The sequence below is a fragment of the Gobio gobio genome (assembly GCF_949357685.1).
Source record: "Gobio gobio genome assembly, chromosome: 17".
Lineage (NCBI taxonomy): Eukaryota > Metazoa > Chordata > Actinopteri > Cypriniformes > Gobionidae > Gobio > Gobio gobio.
The window spans coordinates 19,664,450-19,684,332 of NC_137110.1; the positions used below are offsets into that span (position 1 = coordinate 19,664,450).

Below are 19,883 nucleotides of genomic sequence, written 5' to 3' on the forward strand. Positions count from 1 at the left end.
TCTGAGATCCTGACACCTTGCACTTCTGGAGACTCCAGGTAGGTTGCAGCTTTGGAAAATGGTGGCGCTGGAGACTAAAGGGTTCCTGATGGTTTCACCCTTAATTCTTCACCTTAATTCTTAATTCTTTTGCGGTTAACAGGTGTCTTTTCTTCACCACCTGTTTTTGTCTGACCCTGCTGACCCAACGAGCATTTCACTGTCCAATGGTCACGCCTTAACTGCAATGTCTAGTATTGCATTAGTATTGCATCCTTCTCATGGGCATTTAATACTTTTTGACTTTTCAGTCTGAGTTAAATCTCTTTTTTGGCTCAATTTATCTGTAAAAGAAAACATGCCTAATAATTCTGCACACCTGATTATAAGGTGTTTTTCATTTCCAGCCTTCATGAACAATTATATATCACTTATACATAATTAAATACTAAATCAATAGTAGTTATTAGGATTACTGTGGTTTGGAATTGGTCAAATGTGCCTGGAAAAAAAATATGATCAGAAAATCAACGTGCCTAATAATTCTGCACTCCCTGTATGTATGTATCCACAGAGATGTAAGGGAAGGGTGATGTTGTTTTTGGCTGATCTTTGGAGTCACAAGGACCAATTTTCATTTTGACCTGCAGTCACAGCAGCTCTGGTTTGTTTCAGTGCTCTAGCACTGCCATTGCATTATTATGGTCTTAATGGGTCAGGTTCATGTGAGTGGAGCCTGACTCTCCCTGTAACGAATCATAATGATGCTAAACGAATATTCAGTGTGTGTTTTGTCTTAATGTATGGCTGCTTAGCCTCAAGAGCTCTGAGGCTTTTGTAATTAGCTTTGCTAGCTTGAAATCTATCCGGGTGGGCCCACCACCAAACGTCAGGACTAATCGGGGAGAGATTTAGAGCTGTCAGTCAAACACAAAACTGTTGCTCAGGATAACTGGATCCCATCAGGTTCCACTCTACCCAAGGTCACAATAAAATTCCACAGCATCTTGATGCGACACACTTTTTAACCCCTGAAACCTAAAATCTGCCACCTCTGGTAAGCTCTTATAACAGTGTAAACACAGAGTTGCTTATCTCGCTGCAGCTCCTGATGGCTTTAACTGTCTCCAGGAGTCCATTTAAGCAGCGTGGTGCTGCTTTCGGCCCATCTCACTGATTACATTTCCCTGCACTACGGCTTCCTGTCATGCTGGACGGACTTAAGAAATATTAATGGACTCCATTGGGTAGATTGCTTTTGTGGGAGAGCAGGGGGCCTGCTCCAAACTGTCACTCTGGCTAATTTCATTGCCTAGCCTTTTAGCCCATGGCAATGACAGCGCCTTGGCCAGGATGCTGTTGTGTGTATGTGTGTGGCTTTGTGTAGCAGAGCAACTGCTCCCTGGTCTCCCCCAGACCCCACCCTCCATATGCCTTAATGGAATCAGTCTGCCAGAACAGAGTTCATTTGCTTCAGATTGCATAAAATAAAAAATAAAAAATGAAATAGTCGCCCAAAATTGGTGATGTTTCCATTTTTAGGATTACAGTTTCACAGAAACATCACAAATTGGCTTTTGATATTGAGTTGTTCAAACGTGTAATTCATATATCTATACATCTAAATCGAATTATTCGCAAATAAATCGCACATCAAACTTGGCTGAGAAATTACCCCAACAATAAATCATCATTGTTCTAAATGAGAAGGCATCAAATAGACATTACAAAAAGTAACTTTAGAAATAAATATTTTTTTAATTTGTTTTCAGCATAGCATTACACATTCAGGCTTTTTTTCAAACTTTATTTGTTGCATCTGAATATATTTAGATATATTTACAGACCAAAACAGTTTGGTTACCAGCATTCTGGTTAGTGAGACCAGCAGGGGGTCCTAACACCCCAGTATAGTGATGGGGACACTATACTGTCAATAAGCACCGTCCTTCGGATTAGACGTTAAACCGAGGTCCTGACTCTCCCAGGATGTCCTTCGAAAAAAAAAAGAGTAGGGGTGTAACCCCGGCATCCTGGCCAAATTTGCCCATTGTCCGTCATGGCCTCCTAATAATCCCCATATACCGATATACTGATTGGCTTCATCACTCGTCTCCTCTCCACCAAACAGCTGGTTTGTGGTGGGCATTCTGGCGCATTATGGCTGCAGTCGCATCATCCAGGTGGATGCTGCACATTGGTGGTGGTTAAGGAAATTCCCTCCTTCCGTGTAAAGCGCTTTCAGTACCCAGAAAAGCGATATATAAATGTAACAAATTATTAATTATTATTCTTCAAACAATCTTCTTTTATGCAGCAAAAGAAAGAAAGTCATACAGAATTTTAAACAGAATTGTTACTTTTGGGCAAACTATCCCCAAAATATGAATTTATTTTTTTTGAATGAAGTAATACTCTAAATAAGAAACTAAAACTGCCAGTAGGTGCCGGTAAATGTCATTGACTCATTAATTTGTTTTGTTCAAATGGCTGATTCATTTAGGAATAAAGTGTATCATATTTATCATATGATATAAATATGAAACAAAAAAAATCATACAGGGGCAAATATCATGAAATTTGGGGCTATTCTTAGTCTAGCTTACTCTTACACCGTGAAATGTTGCCCTGCATCATGTTTGTTTCCAATCGACTGTATGAAATGTAAGATGACCTACACAGATCTGGGGCGTTAAATAATTTTATTTGTGTTATTTTTCAATAACGAATTAATTAAATTAACATGTTAAATCGGCAGCCCTAAAAATAATATAAAACAAAATTATTCTATTAGTGATGGACGGGAAAAAGTGGCTGGGGTAGAAATACAGAAATAGGAATGGGGCATCCGAAAGGCATCCAAGGACAACTTCGATGATTATAAGCAGAGTCTATTTTTGTTGCATCACTGCAAACTGCTTGCTTCTAGTATGGAGACAAACAAAACCTAGGCTGTACACTGATGTCCCAAAAGTACAGTCCAAAAAGTACTTCCTATGCTGGGTAGACAGTTTACAAAAGTTTTAAAACGCAGCCTTAGTCTGGCTTTGCCTTATTTTTTCTGCGTTCAGTGCAGGCCTGTAGATAATGGGCATGAACATTTCTATGGCACGCTCGCTCCTGTCACAGTTCTCCCGAACACCATCACACCTTCATACCTTCCAGATATCAGGTAGCACTGGTTTGCTCCACAACTAATCAGATTTGGCAACAAGTGTAGATACTCACTTCATCTTACACACAAGATAACAAGGTTTAGTCCATCTACAGTGCCTGAAGGCTGATGCATCCATACCTGAGTTCAGTCAGAGCAGTGGGAATGCACTGATGAGCACTTCAGGCTTGTTATGGAGAGAGAGAGCGAGAGAGAGAGAGAGAGAGAGGAGGCTACGTAGGTCAAGAGAGAGGGAGAGATGCACTTTTTCTGACAGCACAGAGGGAAAGTGATTTCAAGTTGACATGAAAAGCAGAAAAAGCTGCCATATATGAAGCCTCTAGGCATATCAGGTTGGTATCGGTGGAGTTGCTAATTAAAAAAAGTAGGCTCATGTTTTGCTAAGGTTGCACTTTGAGAAGTTGCTGTGTTAATATTCTGCAGATGGGTCAGGAGGACGTGAAGGTTCCCTGGCTCAGTCCTCCACCGATGTGGGGAGACAGATGTCTCATAGACACGCTCTGAATTCGGTTACAGCTCGCTCACTCTCTCTCACACTCTCAATCCTCTCATAATTTTACCTATACCGTTTCTCTCCCGGTCAGTGCAATATTGAATTTGTCCTGTCTAATATGTTCTCTCTCCACTTCTGTCAAATATCCCTGCAGTAATAAGAGCTGGTTTCAGTAGGAGGCTGAAGTTTTTTTAGTGCACTTGAAATGAGTTATGCTCTCAGCCAGAGATTGAACTGAGAATCAGTCTCATTCTCTGAACAAACATGTCTTTAACAGTTTATTGACAGCCGCAATTGAAATCATAACCATATGTATTGCAATATATAAACTTTATAAGTGATTCAAAAACTAAAAAGAATTTTGATCTTGAAAACACTTCATTATAATACTACTGTAAAATATTTGATTTCGAGGTTTCATTTTTGGAAAAAAAGATAATGGATAATTATGCATAATATACTGTACATAATATAGTAAATTTAGTTTGATTTGAATAATAAATGTATTACACACTCATAACCACAATAGTACAATAGAATCTAAGAAAAGTCTGTAAAATACAGCCCAATGGACCGTGATAATTTATAATAATTTTCTGTAATGATTTTTTTTCACTGAATATTTCTAAATATTCATTGCATTGTGTCGTGTTTTAGGCAGAGCCATAGAAAAACAGAGTAGCGACATGCTTTGATCTCACCGCCACGTGGTCACTTGGTTCATAGAGCTCTTAATAGTTCAAAACAACTCCGCGCTGTCAATCTGTTTCAATAGCGTTTTATTCTGGGGAGAGATAAAAAAAAGAGACAACGTTAATGTTTTTCTTAAGTAATCTGGTTGTTTTATTTGGGTCATGTGAGTACAACATGATTTTACAGCGTTGAGTATTGTAGCCAATCACAGGCATTTCTGTTTGAAAATAATGACCAATCTTATGTTTAATTTACCTGTAATGAGAATCCGCTTTGAATTGATCAAAACGCTGAATGAATTTTATTGCAAGTTTACGTTTTACACAAATCTTCTCATTATCGACAAATCCTCTCATTATAACAAATAAAGCACATGCACGATTTAAATAAAGATTTATTGTGAAATTTAGTCCGAAGTTTTTGTTTTGCATGAGACTTTGTGATTTTCCCTACAATTAGCCTATATATTTAACTCTTCAGTATAAATAAAGTGACTAAAATAGATATTTTAATGTTATAATATTTGATAATCTATAAAAAATAATTCAAAAGCAAAACATGAGAAAAAAATTTTAGGGTGTGGAAATGGCTTTTGAGCCAATAAGTGTTCCTCTTCCGCCACTACTGGTTCTAGTGTTCATTTCTTTTATCATTTTAATGTTGTTAACGTCCTAATGTTATTTTATGATACTCTCATAAGCATTACATAACAGGTGAATATAAATGAATGATGCTAGCATATACAGAATTGAACCCAAGAAAGAAGTTTTAAATATTGTTTAAAAAAACAGGGCAACCAGTTTAAATAAACTCTATATCCAGGCCCTAGATATGTTATTCCTTGAATGGGCTGACCTCATCGAAACTTATTCGACAGAAAGATCTCAGAGTGACTAGAATTGTTTAAAATATGACCGATAGCATCTGGATATAGTAGCTGTTGCAGTTCTGCTCACGTTATCTAACTGCAGTTAGTCTAACAATCTATTATAAAACAATAAACACAATAGACATTAACTATAACGCACTTCATAAAATACCACTTCTATAAAGATTCCTGAGAGGTCAACTAATGCAATAAAATCTCAAAATATGCAGTAATTTCATCAATTTGTCAGCGAGTGTGCTTCAGATACACTGAAATGAATGGGGTTCAATGCTGGAACTATTGATTGTTTGAAACTATTGGTCGCTCCATGATGCTTTACTTCCGCATTCCTCGTATGGAAGTCTATCGGAGTGTCGTAACTCTGTTTTTTTTAACAGCTCTGGTTTTAGGGTTAAAGAAAATCGCTGTTAGCTTAACCGAAAAGGTACTAGTAATTTTCTGCCATGACATTAACTGTTTTTTTTTCTTGTTTTCTTACGGTGTACTTAAAATGTAGGTAAATGTTAAAGATTAAGTAAACATTTGAATTAAAAATTAACAAGAATTTGATCTGCTGTAAAGTGTAACAACACCAGACGGTTGGCTCCCTCTACAGGCATTTGTTATAATACATAATGGACACACAATCATTGTTTATATTTTGTATTATGTATTTTAACAGAGTTGTTCTATGAAACCATCATTTTAAAGGCTTAGATCGGTTCTTAGGTCTATTTTTAGTTAAAAAATGATCAGATTACTCGATTAATCGTAAAAATAATCAACCAATTTCTCGATTACCAAAATAATCGTTAGTGACCTATTTAAAGGCTGTTTTTTTTAAGTGATAGCTAAGCCAGATGAAAGGAAACATGGTATCAACAGAAAGTACTCCCTACCAAACGCTTGTTTTGTGTAACTGGGTGAGCTGAATCAGTGAGGATCAGTACGCACGTGGCCTCTGCCCATACACCCACAATTTTAATGGATGTTGGGCTTTGTAAACACATCCCATAATTGAATGTAATGACTTATCTAAAAGCCATTGTTTGTGTTGGCTGTTTATCCGTCAAGAGTGCTAATACACTGCTCAGATTTTGTTTTGATAGAAAGATAGAACTCTCCACAGTCCACACATCAAATGAGGTTTTGAAAATAGGGTTCAGGGGATTCTAGGGGGTCTGTTGAAAATCTGAGAGAATTCCTCTGCAATGCTTATTGTGAAAAGCGCTATACAAATAAATTGAAATCTGAATTTAATCAAAAATATTTCTAGTCAGGTATGTGCATATAACATCACTGTTATGTAGTGTTTGATTTGTGTGTGTGTGTGTATGTGTGTGTGTGTGTGTGTGTGTGCGCACTGGATATTTACATGAGAGGAGATTCACTAGGAACGACGACAGATGGAATGGCCTTATTCTGTGTCTGTCCTCTCTGTCCCATGGGTCCTCTGGACCTGATATCAGTTGTCTTTTCTCAGTCCAGCTATCAGTAGGCATGCACTGCTCTAAGGTAAATCTGGCTTTGTGTAATATTGGTTCACTTTTGCCATCTAGTGGTTCAAAATGGGAGGGGAAAAAACCCCACAATGCTGGATGCAAGCAACTATTCCACTCAGTCATTATTTTACTTATATATTGAATCTAACACTGCCTAATAATTGAAGAAAATACTGTTCTTAAGAGTTACTCCAGTTACACTATGTAAATATGTCTCTTTCGTTGTTGTGACCCAGGTTGAATTGTGGTTGTTGAATTGTGCCACCTGGTGGATGATTTTGTGTCTGCATCTAATTTAGGTTTCCATAATATATTGTGCACAAGTTTTGCTTTATGTGACACAGACACATTCATTTGATTTACATTTAAACTTGTGTTCTTCTCTTTCTTCATTTCAGAAGGAGCTGAGTCTTCCCAGAAGAGGCAGTTTGTGAGTACTTGAGATTTTCTTCTTTTTTTCTGTACGAGGATAGAAAAATCTATGGTCTATTGTGAACAATCAGACCTTGGGAAATTGTATAAAAAGTGAAGAGGATGCTATGCCCATTTAGCAAAGAGGTGTGTAGTTCAGGTTCATCTATTTTAATTGCACTTTAGTAGTACTGTGAGTTTCATAAATCTGTTCCATAATACTTTAGGAATACGTTGGAGAAAATACAGGGAAGTCTTGTGTGAAATTCTTCATTGCTGTACATTGTGTGTGCACACCATGACCAACTCATTCAGTTAGTGTGTATTATTGATGTTGTAGATATTCAGTCATTATGTTTTGCTTCTGATAAATTTAAAGTCACAGATCTGGATCTGACTATTATTAAATATGAACTATATCCAGTTCAATAAAATACAGCTGATATTATGAGATCAGCATGCTTGTCTAGTTAGCGAAATTAGCATGACATACTGTTGCTGCGTCCGAAACCTGGAAAATGTTGCAGGAAGGCAGCAAGGCATGTCCGAATGTAATGTTAGCTTCACTTCCTGCCTCCTGAGATACCTTCATCTGATCACTTTTGGAAGGCAGCATATTTGTATCCTTCGCTGCCTTTAATATCCCACAATCCTATGCGTTCCATTCTGTGACAGTTGAGCTGGAAAAAAAAAGATGGCTTCCGAAAGTTGCGTTCGCTGGTCAGTTTGTGCGTAAATGTACGTTTTTTTTTTACCAACATTTTCTACTTCTGACGTCATTTCTAGCGAGAAATTACTTATGTAGTAATTCAATATTTGTTTAGTTTTCACCAAAGCTCTCTCTATTTTGCTGTAGATCATTAAACGGTTACACTGCCTAAGAGGGTCTGTCCGAATTTAGTTTCGCTAGGTGCCTTAACGCTGCCTTACAAGCCATTGTCTGATAAGTCAGCTGCCTAGGTTTTCGGACGCAGCCTGTGTGTGTGTAGATAGATGTTTCAGTTTAATGTTTCAGACACTGCTGTATCAGTTGGGTTAGCATTCTTACTAGATCACAGTGTCAACACTGTTTACTGCCCATGGACAGGGTCATGGGGGTCATAGGTGACTGGAAGGGCAGTGACAGGCAGATTACTGCAGGCCTTTTCCAACAGCTGAGCATTTCAGTTCCTGTTCTGGCACACCTATCTATATCTTCCTTTCTATTTATTTTTAACCCACTGCCAGTAAAGAATGTGCTCTTTACAGCCAATCATACAAAGCCAGTAATATCAGCATCATGAGATAAGGGTGGCAGACAATATTTAGGTGTTATGTTTTGGGTGTAATATTGAGAGCTGCAAAGCTTGTGTGCAAGCATACTGTTGTTGTGCTCTTTCTTATGCACACAGGCTAAGGGTCTTGTTTTTCTCGTCTTTGTATAGCTCAGAGAGACTGGCAGGAGCAGGCAGAATGCTGGCTATTGTGAGGGTTCACTGAGTTTGTTCCACCCGCTACAGGATTACAGGACTTAATCAAATCAAGCTTTCTGTTCAGCCACGCTGTTTGTCAGTGAAATCTCATTTTAGCCCTCATTCATTTAGGGTTTTGGTACTTTCTGACTCCCCCTCTTGTATCTCCTTCCTTTCCATCTCACCTTTTATGGTGTGGGAACCCCGTAAAGGTGAAATTAAAATTCAGTAATTTTTTACTCACTCTCATGTCAATCAAAACCTGTATTACTTGCTTTCTTAAAGGAGTAGTTCACTTTAAAATGAAAATTACCCCATGACTTTCTTCTTTCTGTCGAACACAATCGGAGGTAATAAATTAATAGTAATAAATATCCTGACCCTTCCAAGCTTTATAATGGCAGTGAAGGGGTCCATTGTGTTTGAAGCTCAAAAAAGCACATCCATCCATCATAAACATAGTCCACACAGCTCCAGGGGGTTAATAAAGGCCTTCTGAAGCGAATTGATGGGGTTTTGTAAGGAATATATCCATATTTAAAACTTTTTTAAATAAAATACGTAGCTTCCAGCAGACCGCTTTCCGTATTCAACCTACGCAGAAAGTGTAACGCCTCGCGCAGGTCAAAACATTTACATTTACCTAGTGATACGTTGTGCCAATTACGCTTTTTTCGTAAGTATAAAGCTTATAATTGTACTTTATAAAGTTTTAAATATGGATAATTTTATTTTATATGTATGTATATCTATCTATATCTCTCTCTCTCACTCTCTTTCTCTCTCTCTCTCTCTCTCTCTCTCTCTATATATATATATATATATATATATATATATATATGTGTATATACCGGTATATATATATATATATATATATGTGTGTGTGTGTGTGTGTGTGTGTGTGTGTGGGGAGAGAGAGAGATTTCATATATATATATATATATATATATATAATATATATATATATATATATATATTTTCAAGCTACACTGTGTAACTTTTCTAGTTTATTCTTAGCTAAAAACACTTAGTTCTTTCAAAAATATATGTGCTCATTAATGTATATTTACTTATTTCAAGTAATAAAGTATTCTCGTAAGTTTATTATATGCCATTGAAAATACATACGGGTAATGGGTTCGAATGCGGGTCGCCATGTTGCCCCTCCATCTTGAAAGTACATTAGCCAAAGAGGGACATACCCGTGAATTCAAGCTTTGCCTTTCGCGACACTCGATGGCACCGTGTCGAATGTGGACGAGGTCGAGCTGGAAGCCATATTAATCTTGGACTAAATCGGCCACCGTAGGAGTTAAAACGAAATCGGAATTGAGAGGAAGAGAAACTAATATTCACTGGATGGTCATATACTTTTTAACTGCTAGATGGGGGAAAATATCACACAGTGTAGCTTTAACATTAATAAATTAATAATTACAACATTAATAATAGAAAAAAACTTTTAACACTGTTAAATTAAATTTTTGGCAATTTTCAAAATGAGATTTTTCATACTGTACATGTACATAATGTTGAGATTTATACAATTGTGTCTAAATTCACTTTAACATTCAAAATAATTAAAGTTTTTGTGATTTTAATATTTGAATGTATTGTTTTTATTTCAGTCAAAATATGGTAGAATTTAATATGTAAATTGACTTATTGGTATTATTAGCCAGAATTTTAGTATCAGCATCCCTACTTTATGGCACTTTTTTGTCATTTTTTTTGGAGCTTTACCGTATCTATTCCCAATCATTTTCATTGTATAAAAAAGAATGACACAGGTATTGTTAAATATCTCCTTTTGTGTTCCACAGAAGATAGAAAGTCATATGGATTTAGAGAGAAACTAGGGTAAATCAACCAAATGTTCATTTTAAGTGATCTTTAAGTGAGCATACAAACACAGAGCTGTAGATCATGTGTCAGTGTAATTTGCTTTCCTGTAGCGGTGTGTATTGAATAAGTGAGGCTTAACGCTTTGATCCTGCCTATTGTCTCCTTGAGGCTACATTTAGCCAAAAGCATTCGTCTGGGAACAGTTGATAGGACACTGATGTTCTCTCGCTTCTCAGAACTGTGTGTGTGTGTGTATAGAGATGGACCGGTCTGAGGTAGGGGCAACAGCTGCACTTCCCCCAGGGTCTTGTGATATCATAAGAATGCCCTCTCTCTCATTACTCTGTGTGTTTGTGTGTCTCTGCCAACATATACACATACTAGAAGTAGAGAGAGGAGAGTGAAGCTTCTAATTTGTTTAGAATTTGGATCGTTACGCTCTTTACATTCTCTCTTCAGACTGATGTTATGGTATTTCACATTGCTTGGAAAAACGGAACGCTCCTGGACACAAACTGTAGAGGACTGTCGTTTAACAACAAATACCGTCATGACCTCAGTTCACACAGAAGTGGATACTCGCTCGGGCCGTGGACAAGCTAAGACTTGAAGGCACATTGTGATTTGACAGTTGATGTTTGTGATGAAGATAAGGGAAGCATGGCTGGAATTGCTAAAACTTTCACAATCAGACTTGGTAGATTGGTAACCGATTTTTACGCTACGCCATGTAGTGCTTGTGCAACCGTGATAAACCCGTCGATGGATTGTTCCCAGTTGCACCTCTGAGTAAAGGGCAGACTTTTTTGCGTATCCATCTATTATACTCATGAACATGAAGAAAAGAAAGGAAAGGCTTGGAGCCCCTAAACTACACTTACAGTAAGAGTTTTAGATCATAAGTATGAGCTAGGACTGCACGATTTGAGGAAAAAATGTAATTGTGATTTTTCTGATAAAAATTGTGTAAAAAAGGCTATACAATTTGGCAAAGTATTTTGTTATATTATAAAATAACACTTTTTTTTACTAGATTAATATATTATACAAAATAAGAATATAACTATTTGAATAGATTGAGTATTTAAGAAAAAAATCATTGTACCAATATTTATGAATTTATTTATTTTAATACGTTAACGCATCAAACCTTTATTTTTGTGAGACCTTAAAGTTTTTCTTTTGTTTATAAGTGCTCCACAGCAGATGGAGAGATACGTTCATGTTGTGCATCATTTGCCTCAAACCGAGCTGGTCTGAGATAGTGAAAACACTCGATCATGAGCTGCTCACATGTTAAAGTCCTGTGCTTCACTCTGAAACATGTAGGCACAATGAGCACCCATGATTAAATTGTAGCATTTGCAATTTAAAAAATCACTATTTCCCGATTTTGGTTTTATTTCGAATAATTGTGCAGCCCTAGTATAAGCCAAACACATTTTGCTTGTATTTGTTAGCAGAACTTTTATTTTGTCCTTGTTTTTAAACTTTAACTGGAGTCCAGCTGACTGTCACTCATTTTTGCAATATATGAACTCCATCCGTTGAGGTTTCTAAACATGACCACAGCATTAGCTTTACACAAACAGACTGCAGACTCTGACCTCCTTGGCAGTTAAGCACTGGTTTCCTCTTTCTCTCTCTCAGTCTGTCTGGGAACCTGATACCTGCTTTCCCCTCATGCTCTGAGTGGTGGCTGAATTTCTATCTCTCGTCTCATTGATTGACAGCCACAGTGTGTAGCTCAGTTTACAGCCTCAAAAACACAACCCAACAGAATGGTAACAGACTCAGGGAAATACAAGTGAAGAGAAGTCTTCACTCAGCAGTGTGTGCGCGCGCTTGTGCATGATTCAGTCATGTCAAATGCCAGCTTTTGCCCAGTCAGCTTTTCTTGCCCCCTTTTCTCCACCCTGAGAGCACATCTGTGTCTTGGCGGACTGAGGCAGCTCTGTATTGCATGAAATCATGTTTTAGTTTAGCATGGTGAAAAGAAAAGTGAGATAATTCTTGATTGACTTCCCCATAATACTTAGTTTTTATCCCTTTAGTTTTTCTAACTTTAAGCTCTAACCTTACGTTGTTTTGTAATGTCACTCTGTAAATAGCAAATAAGAAGTCTTAAATTAACCATACAAATAGCTAGCTGCACGATTGTATATACTTTATCTGTTGTGCTCGTGGGGACAGAGGTTCAAGCCCAGACTGGGACTGTCCCAGTCCCGTTCCAGTTCTCTTTCCCTGATAATCTCAAGTACCTGCAGTCTTTTCCATTGAGTTGTGCTCTGTCTAGCCCTTTCAAAAGGAAGTTGCATCCTTTGTGTTGTGGCGGCCCCAGACTAAAAGTGTTGAAATTAATCCCTGATTAAATCAGTGAAAAACAAGATCCTGTACCCTATCCATGTTTTCCTCATTTTGTAGGTTGTAAACAAACCAAAACATTATAGGTTTTGATTTAGCAAGAATAAATGTAGGAGAATGGATTCTCCCCTTTCTCTCTGCTTGACAACTCAGTTTGAATGTTGCCTAAAGCGAAGGGAGTTAGTAGAGCCTGACAGAACTGTCATCCTATCCTAGTGCCAACCAGCTTTAACTTCAGTGTGCCCAGTGTGCGTGTGCTGAACCGCTGAAACAGCCTGTCAACGTCATCTCTTAGGAATACCAGGGCAACTGAGTGTCATACAAACAACTCAAAACAGGGTGTTGTTTTGCCACATGTTAACTTGAAGCTCATAGACGCGTCTTACTGGAACCGGGAGGCAGGAAGTGCTCAATTCACACTGTGTGGTTGAAGTGGGGACATGCAGAGGCTGAGGCAGAAACTGTGACCGTGTGATATTAAGCCTTTGCCCTGGTCATGTTTATAAACTGCCGTAGGACATCCTACCTTTCCCTGCCCTTCACAGACTCACAAGGACAAACACGCAGAGCTTTTCTTTTTTTTCCTAACCATTCACATTACTCCTTGCTTTCCTCTCTTGTCGGATTCACGTAAAAGAATCTGGCCAACTGCTCAGTACCGTTGTCATGGCAACAGCAGCCTCCTGCAGCATCTCCTCTCCCCTACCTCCTCCCCCTCTGCTCTCTTCCTCCCGTCCCCGGGCGGACCTGAGGGGCCTGCGTCTGCCCCTGTCCTTGCCCCCAGCGCCAACCCTTTCTTCTGGAGGTAAGAGTGCCCTTGCACTTGATTCTGATCCAACCTCCTTTACAGCAGCATGCTGGATAACCAGACATTGTGTGGTTCCTATTTCTCTGTTTTTCTAATGGGGTGGTGTGGTTTAGTGGCTAAATGCTCAAGGTGGGTAACTAGAAGGCTGCTGATCCAGCATGCTGGATAACCAGACATTGTGTGGTTCCTATTTCTCTGTTTTTCTAATGGGGTGGTGTGGTTTAGTGGCTAAATGCTCAAGGTGGGTAACTAGAAGGCTGCATGGGTAACTGCATGGGTAGCCTTCAGCACTGTGCCCTTGAGTAATGCATTTAACTCCAGGTTACTCAAGTGAGATTGTTCATTTTAAAAATAGACTGTCACTTTTGATTAAAGCAAAAAGCATTTGTCTGGAATGACTACTTATTAATAACTGTAGCCTGGTTTTTCTGTCAGGGCCAGTTTCTGCTACTTTGTGTTATGGATTGATGGAATTTTGCTTGTTGAGGAGAGTAGGTTTTTGGATGATAGTTTTACAGTCATGGCCAAAAGTGTTGGCACCCCTGGTAAATATGATCAAAGATGGCTGTAAAAATAAATATTTTGATCTATCATAAAATCTTTTTAGCAAAAACCTTTCATTGAAGTAAAAGAATTGAAAGTGGGGGGAAACTCACATTACGAAATAAATGTTTTTCTCCAAAACACGTTGGCCACAATTATTGGCACCTCTAGATTTTTTTTATGAGTAAAATATCTCTGAAGTATATTCCCATTAATATTTACATTTTTAGCACACCACGGTAACTAGGAACATGAAATTGTCTAGCTACACTCTAAAAAAAAAAGGCTCGTAATCATAGGGGAACCTTTTTTAGTGCTATATAGCACCAATTTTGGTGCTTCAGTGGTTCTTCAGCGGTTCTTCAGAGGTGCTATATAGCACCTTAGTCAAAGAACCGGTGAAGAACCTCTGAAGAACCGCTGAAGAACCGCTGAAGAACCACTGAAGCACCAAAATTGGTGCTATATAGCACTAAAAAAGGTTCCCCTATGATTACGAGCCAAGAACCATTTTTGGTGCAATATAGAACCTTTTTTTTTTTAGAGTGTATGACATTTTAAAAATATGAAGAATTTAAAGTAAATTCTTCTTTAAATATCCTTTAAAAATATGAAGAAAGTAAAAATATGAAGAAAAATATGTAGTTAAAATATGAAGAAACACAAAGGCCAAATTCCAAAACCAAAGTTCTGATGGACAGCAAAAGATTGTTGAGCTTCACAAAATAGAAAATGGCTGTAAGAAAATAGTTAAAGCATTGAAAATCCCCATTTCCAGCATTAGGACATTAATTAAGAAGTTCCAATCAACTAAAGATGTTATGAATCTGCCTGGAAGAGGACATGTGTCTATATTGTCCTAATGCACGGTGAGGAGAAGAGTTTCAGTGGCCAAAGACTCTCCAAGGATCACAGATGGAGAATTGGAGAGATTAGTTGAGTCTTGGGGTCAGAAAGCCTTAAAAAAAAAAAAAAAAAAAACCTTCATCACCACATGTTGTTTGGGAGAGATTCAAGAAAAATCCTCCTCGCTCATCCAAAAACAAATTTCAGCATTTTCAGTTGTCAGACACGACTGGAAATTAAAATGGGACCTGATTCTGTGGTCAGATGAAACTATAAAAAGAGCTTTTAAGCAGCAAACACACCAGAGGGGTTTGGTGCAAACAGGGATTAAAAGTACCCCATGCCCACAGTTAAAAATACAGCTGGATCTTTAATGTTGTGGGCCTATGTTTTTGCTGGAGGTCCTGGACATCTTGTTCAGATACATATAGGTTCATGGATTCTAGCAAATACCAACAGATAAAAAATCAAAACCTGACGGCCTTTGCTAGAAATCTTGTTATGGGCCGTGGTTGAATCTTCCCTCCGGACAACGATCCAAAACAAACATCAAAATCAACACACAAATGTGTCACTGAAAACAAAATGAAGCTTCTGCCATAGTCGTTCCAGTCCCCTGACCTGAACCCTATAGAAAAATGAGTGGGGTGAACTGAAGAGAAGAAGCACCAACATGGATCTGGGAATCTGAAGGATCTGGAGAGATTCTGTATGGAGTAAGGGTCTCTGATCTCTTGTCAAGTGTTCTCCAAACTCATCAGGCATTATAGAACAAGACTCAGAGCTGTTATCTTGGGAAAAGGAGGTTGCAAAAAGTATTTATAATAAATAGGTGCCAATAATTATGGCCGTTGTGTTTTGGAGAAAATCGTTTATTTTATTTCCAATTCTTTTACTTCAATGAAAGTTTAGGTTTTTGCAAATTTTTTGAATGATAGATAAAAAGGATAAACAATGCAGATTTATTTTTTACAGCCATTTTTGATCATATTTACCTGGGGTGCCAACACTTTTGGCCTTGACTGTATATACTGTACAGTAGGGCTGGACGATATATTGAATATTCTTGATATATTCACAATGATTTTGTTGAAATTGGTGTTATTTCAACTTCCTTTTAAATTTGGCCATTAAGCTTCCTTATGTTAGTTTAGTGAAGAAGTCAGCAGAAAACATACATTGACTATATTTGTTTAGTTTGTTTTTGTAATCTATTAGGCTACAGTAATAACAAAGTTCCAACATTACAATATTTTTTTTTTTTTTTTTGAGAATCATCTCATGACATGCGATTTATGAGAATAAAGATGATTTACTATAACTAAATCCTCCATGCATTTTTTTGCATTGATAATGTTACCTCTGTTGCCTATTCCTATTACGATAATCATGCCTTTTCTTTTAATATTGTGATTTGTGTACTTTATTGTACACAATATTCCCTTAATTTTATGACTTTATTCTTTGTTGCATTAAAAACACTAGATGGAAAGGCCAAGATATTGAGGCGGATAAATATTTTATCCGATAAGAAGACAAGCGCATATATAGTATGATGGAACCACATTTACAGAATAAATTCCTCAATGCCCAACAAAAAGCTCACATGAATGTGATTGGATAACTGGACTAAACAGCACAGCACAGCATCTCAAATGTTGGTTTGATCATTCTGAAATCCCTGAGCCAAAGTCTGTCATCAGAATGATTTGGTTTAATTTCCTTCTAGAAGTGTCTCACATGCTTGCATTCTCAAACACCAGGCATCCGAACACAAGATAACATGACAGTGTTTATTGCGTTTTGTCTGTGTGCTCTGAGACGCAAGTCATTTATGATGGAGGAAAAAGAAAAAAGAAAAAAAAGAAAGAAAAAAGAGCCACAGTGGCTTCCCAGATTGCAGCAACTTCCGTTTTTATTACAGATGCGTTGCACCAATTTTCCAGGTTATTTTACTATTATGATTTTGTGGGATGGGATGGAAATGCTGCTTTGTTTTACATGATATTCCATTTTATCGCATAATTAAAATTCGCAATTTTGGATGGAAACATAGCTACATCATCCTTCAGAAATTTTGCTCACAAAACATTTGTTATTATTATCAATGTTGAAAACAGTTGTGTTTCATAATATTTTTGTGGAAACCCTGATACCTTTTTTTCAAGATTCTTTGATGAATAGGAAGCTCAAAAGAACAAGAACTCCATTCATTTGAACTAGAACTGTTAGGCCATTACTTACAGTCCTTGTTGAATAAAAGTATTAATTTCTTGAAAAAAAAAAAAAAAATCTTATTTACCCCCAAATTTTGAACTGTAGACTATTTTTTTTTTATCACCCAGCCTTATTGTGCAGATCATTTTGAGCAAATATGTTTGCCAATAAGCTTTGATATGGTTTGTTTAAGCCCTGCTCATTAACTCGTGTGTGTGTGTGTGTGTGTGTGTGTGTGTGTGTGTGTGTGTGTGTGTGTGTGTGTGTGTGTGTGTGTGTGTGTGTGTGTGTGTGTGTGTGTGTGTGTGTGTGTGTGTGTGTGTGTGTGTGTGTGTGTGTGTGTGTGTGTGTGTGTGTGTGTGTGTGTGTGTGTGTGTGTGTGTGTGTGTGTGTGTGTGTGTGTGTGTGTGTGTGTGTGGAATGCCTGTGGAGCAGAATGAGAGTGATTCTGCACTAATGAGTTGCTCTGGAATGTCAGAACTCCATGTTCTGCCCATTTTGACTACAAGTGCGCGAGTGTGTGTGTTCACCTTGATCCCTCACTGATCTCTTGTTTGATGACACAAAATGCTGAGCACAGTCTGCTCTCGGGTCGCCTTCAAACTTTGATTTAAGGATATTTGTGTTCACTATGTAGGAACACAATCTGTGCATGTTTTATTGCATTGTAAAAACACATTTTAGGTTGTTTAGAGGGAACCGTGATCATCAGGAGTAGTGTGGAAACTCTTAACCTTCCATTCACATTCAGTATAGCTTGAGGAAATCACTACAGTCTGCCTTTTTTCATTGAAAACTTTTTTATTTTACTTCCGTTGGTCGGTCCATCCTCTACTGGTCATGATCACAATAATGGTAAATGTTCAAAATCATTTTCCTTTTCTGTGAAGCCTCATTTCCCATATGTATTGGCTTGACCAGACATCATTTCCCATTTCTAAAAGATGTTATCGTATGAGTGGAAAGGCTATGTTTTACAGTTCCCCACAGATTTAGACCAACAGTGAAGCTGCAGGAAATCAAGTCTTAAAACCTTTCAGAGCTTAACTCAACAGGACATCCAAGAGAGAGGCAGGGAACTGTTCCAAAGACTGCTTCTTATTCCTTTCCTCTCACTACACATCCCACTCCGTTTTCTTTATTGCACTTTTTTATGTGAATGAAAGCTCCTTTTTGTTATGTCTAGACTCTCTTATGTTTCTCTCTTGTGATACTCTGACTAGCTGCCCAATATCAGCTAATTAAATGAACCCCAATTCAATTAAGAACTCTTATCAGTTCGAATAATATCCTCATTGTCATCTACTGGTCAACCATAGCTATACACTAGAACTATAATGAAGTTCTAAAAAATGTACATGTAATATTACGGGTGAACTACATATTGATAACCATATTGGTGGAGTTTTGGTTCCTTGGTTCCTTGTCGCCTTTGGCTTGGCTTGCTCAGTTGGGGACACTAAATTTTCATCAACCAATTTCATTCTTTTATTTATTTGTTTATTTCAAGAATTTTTTACATTGGTCTGATTAGGTCAATATTGTTTCATTGATAAATATTTTATATTGGTGCTTTAGTGTCACCTGCATTTTTAGCCAGGTGCTGGTGGAATGATCTGCCCACCGCCATCCGAAATGCGGATTCATTGACAACATTCAAAAGTCAACTAAAAACTCATCTCTTCCGTGAGCACTTAACCTCCTAAAAAAAAAAAAAAAAAACTTTCCTTTCCTCTTTTCCTCCTCTTTCCCGCCCTACTCTAGCCTGTGCTACACTGAGAAATGTACACGGACCAAGTATTTCAGGCACTTGTTGCGCTCACTCGACTCTTCACGACCAATCGCTTATTGTACCCCCAAGTTGTAAGTCGCTTTGGATAAAAGCGTCTGCTAAATGCATAAATGTAATGTAAATGTACCACTTTGACTCCTTAAAAAGTTCATAGAGATTGAGCGGTTTAGCCTAAACTTTCTGAAGAGACTTTATATGATGAACAGATTGAATTTAGGCTTTTATTCACATAAAAAACATTTAATCCACTGTTGGACTGTATACATTTAGCAAACATTTTGTATGTATTTATTTTTATTTTTTGTTAAAGCCAAAAAAATCACTTGCTTCCTCAAAGAAAACACCCTCATATATTCATTGTAAGCACTGTCTACAGCTTTGTTTGGTGTGTATGGATGCGCGTTGTATTGGGTGGAGGTGTTTTCTCCCCCTAGCTGTTTGTTCTTTGATGTGTGTCTGAAGCGATTGAGCCCATGTCGGTTACCTCAAGGTTACACAGTGCTCCTATGCCTGCCTGCATCTAGCCTGCTGCAAAACTGCAAAACACATGATTTAAAACAGCCTTGTTTATATTTTTGATTCCTCATTTTTCACTTTTTTTTTTAATTCTAGTTCTAATTCTAGTTGAGTACTTTGACCTGTTGGACTAATGACTGAACGGTTTGGACTGCACTTAAAATCTCCCTTATGCTTGTACCATTTGACAGAATAATCCTGCATATACGCGTGTGTGTGCACTTTAATCCCCTGTCATTCTGTCACTTTCTCCAGGGACGCTGTATTGAATACTCCTGTCAGATCCAGCCATTTCTGGTTGACAGATCATCTAGCATTAAAACGTATCACTATTTCTCACAAAATGTCTAGTTTTTCTAGCAGTCTCTGACTTCTGGATG

At 37.7% G+C, this 19,883-nt stretch overlaps 1 protein-coding gene across 5 annotated transcripts in view; it reads left to right on the plus strand.

Annotated features, from left to right (window-relative positions):
• The window catches only part of mast2 (microtubule associated serine/threonine kinase 2), a 175,887-nt gene that overhangs the window by 105,196 nt on the left and 50,808 nt on the right, over positions 1-19,883 (plus strand). For all 5 annotated transcript variants that reach the window (XM_079841679.1, XM_079841680.1, XM_079841682.1 and 2 more), the window contains one exon: positions 7,109-7,140. In XM_079841679.1, the coding sequence (XP_079697805.1) occupies positions 7,109-7,140 (32 nt within the window). The remainder of the gene's footprint in view (positions 1-7,108; positions 7,141-19,883) is intronic.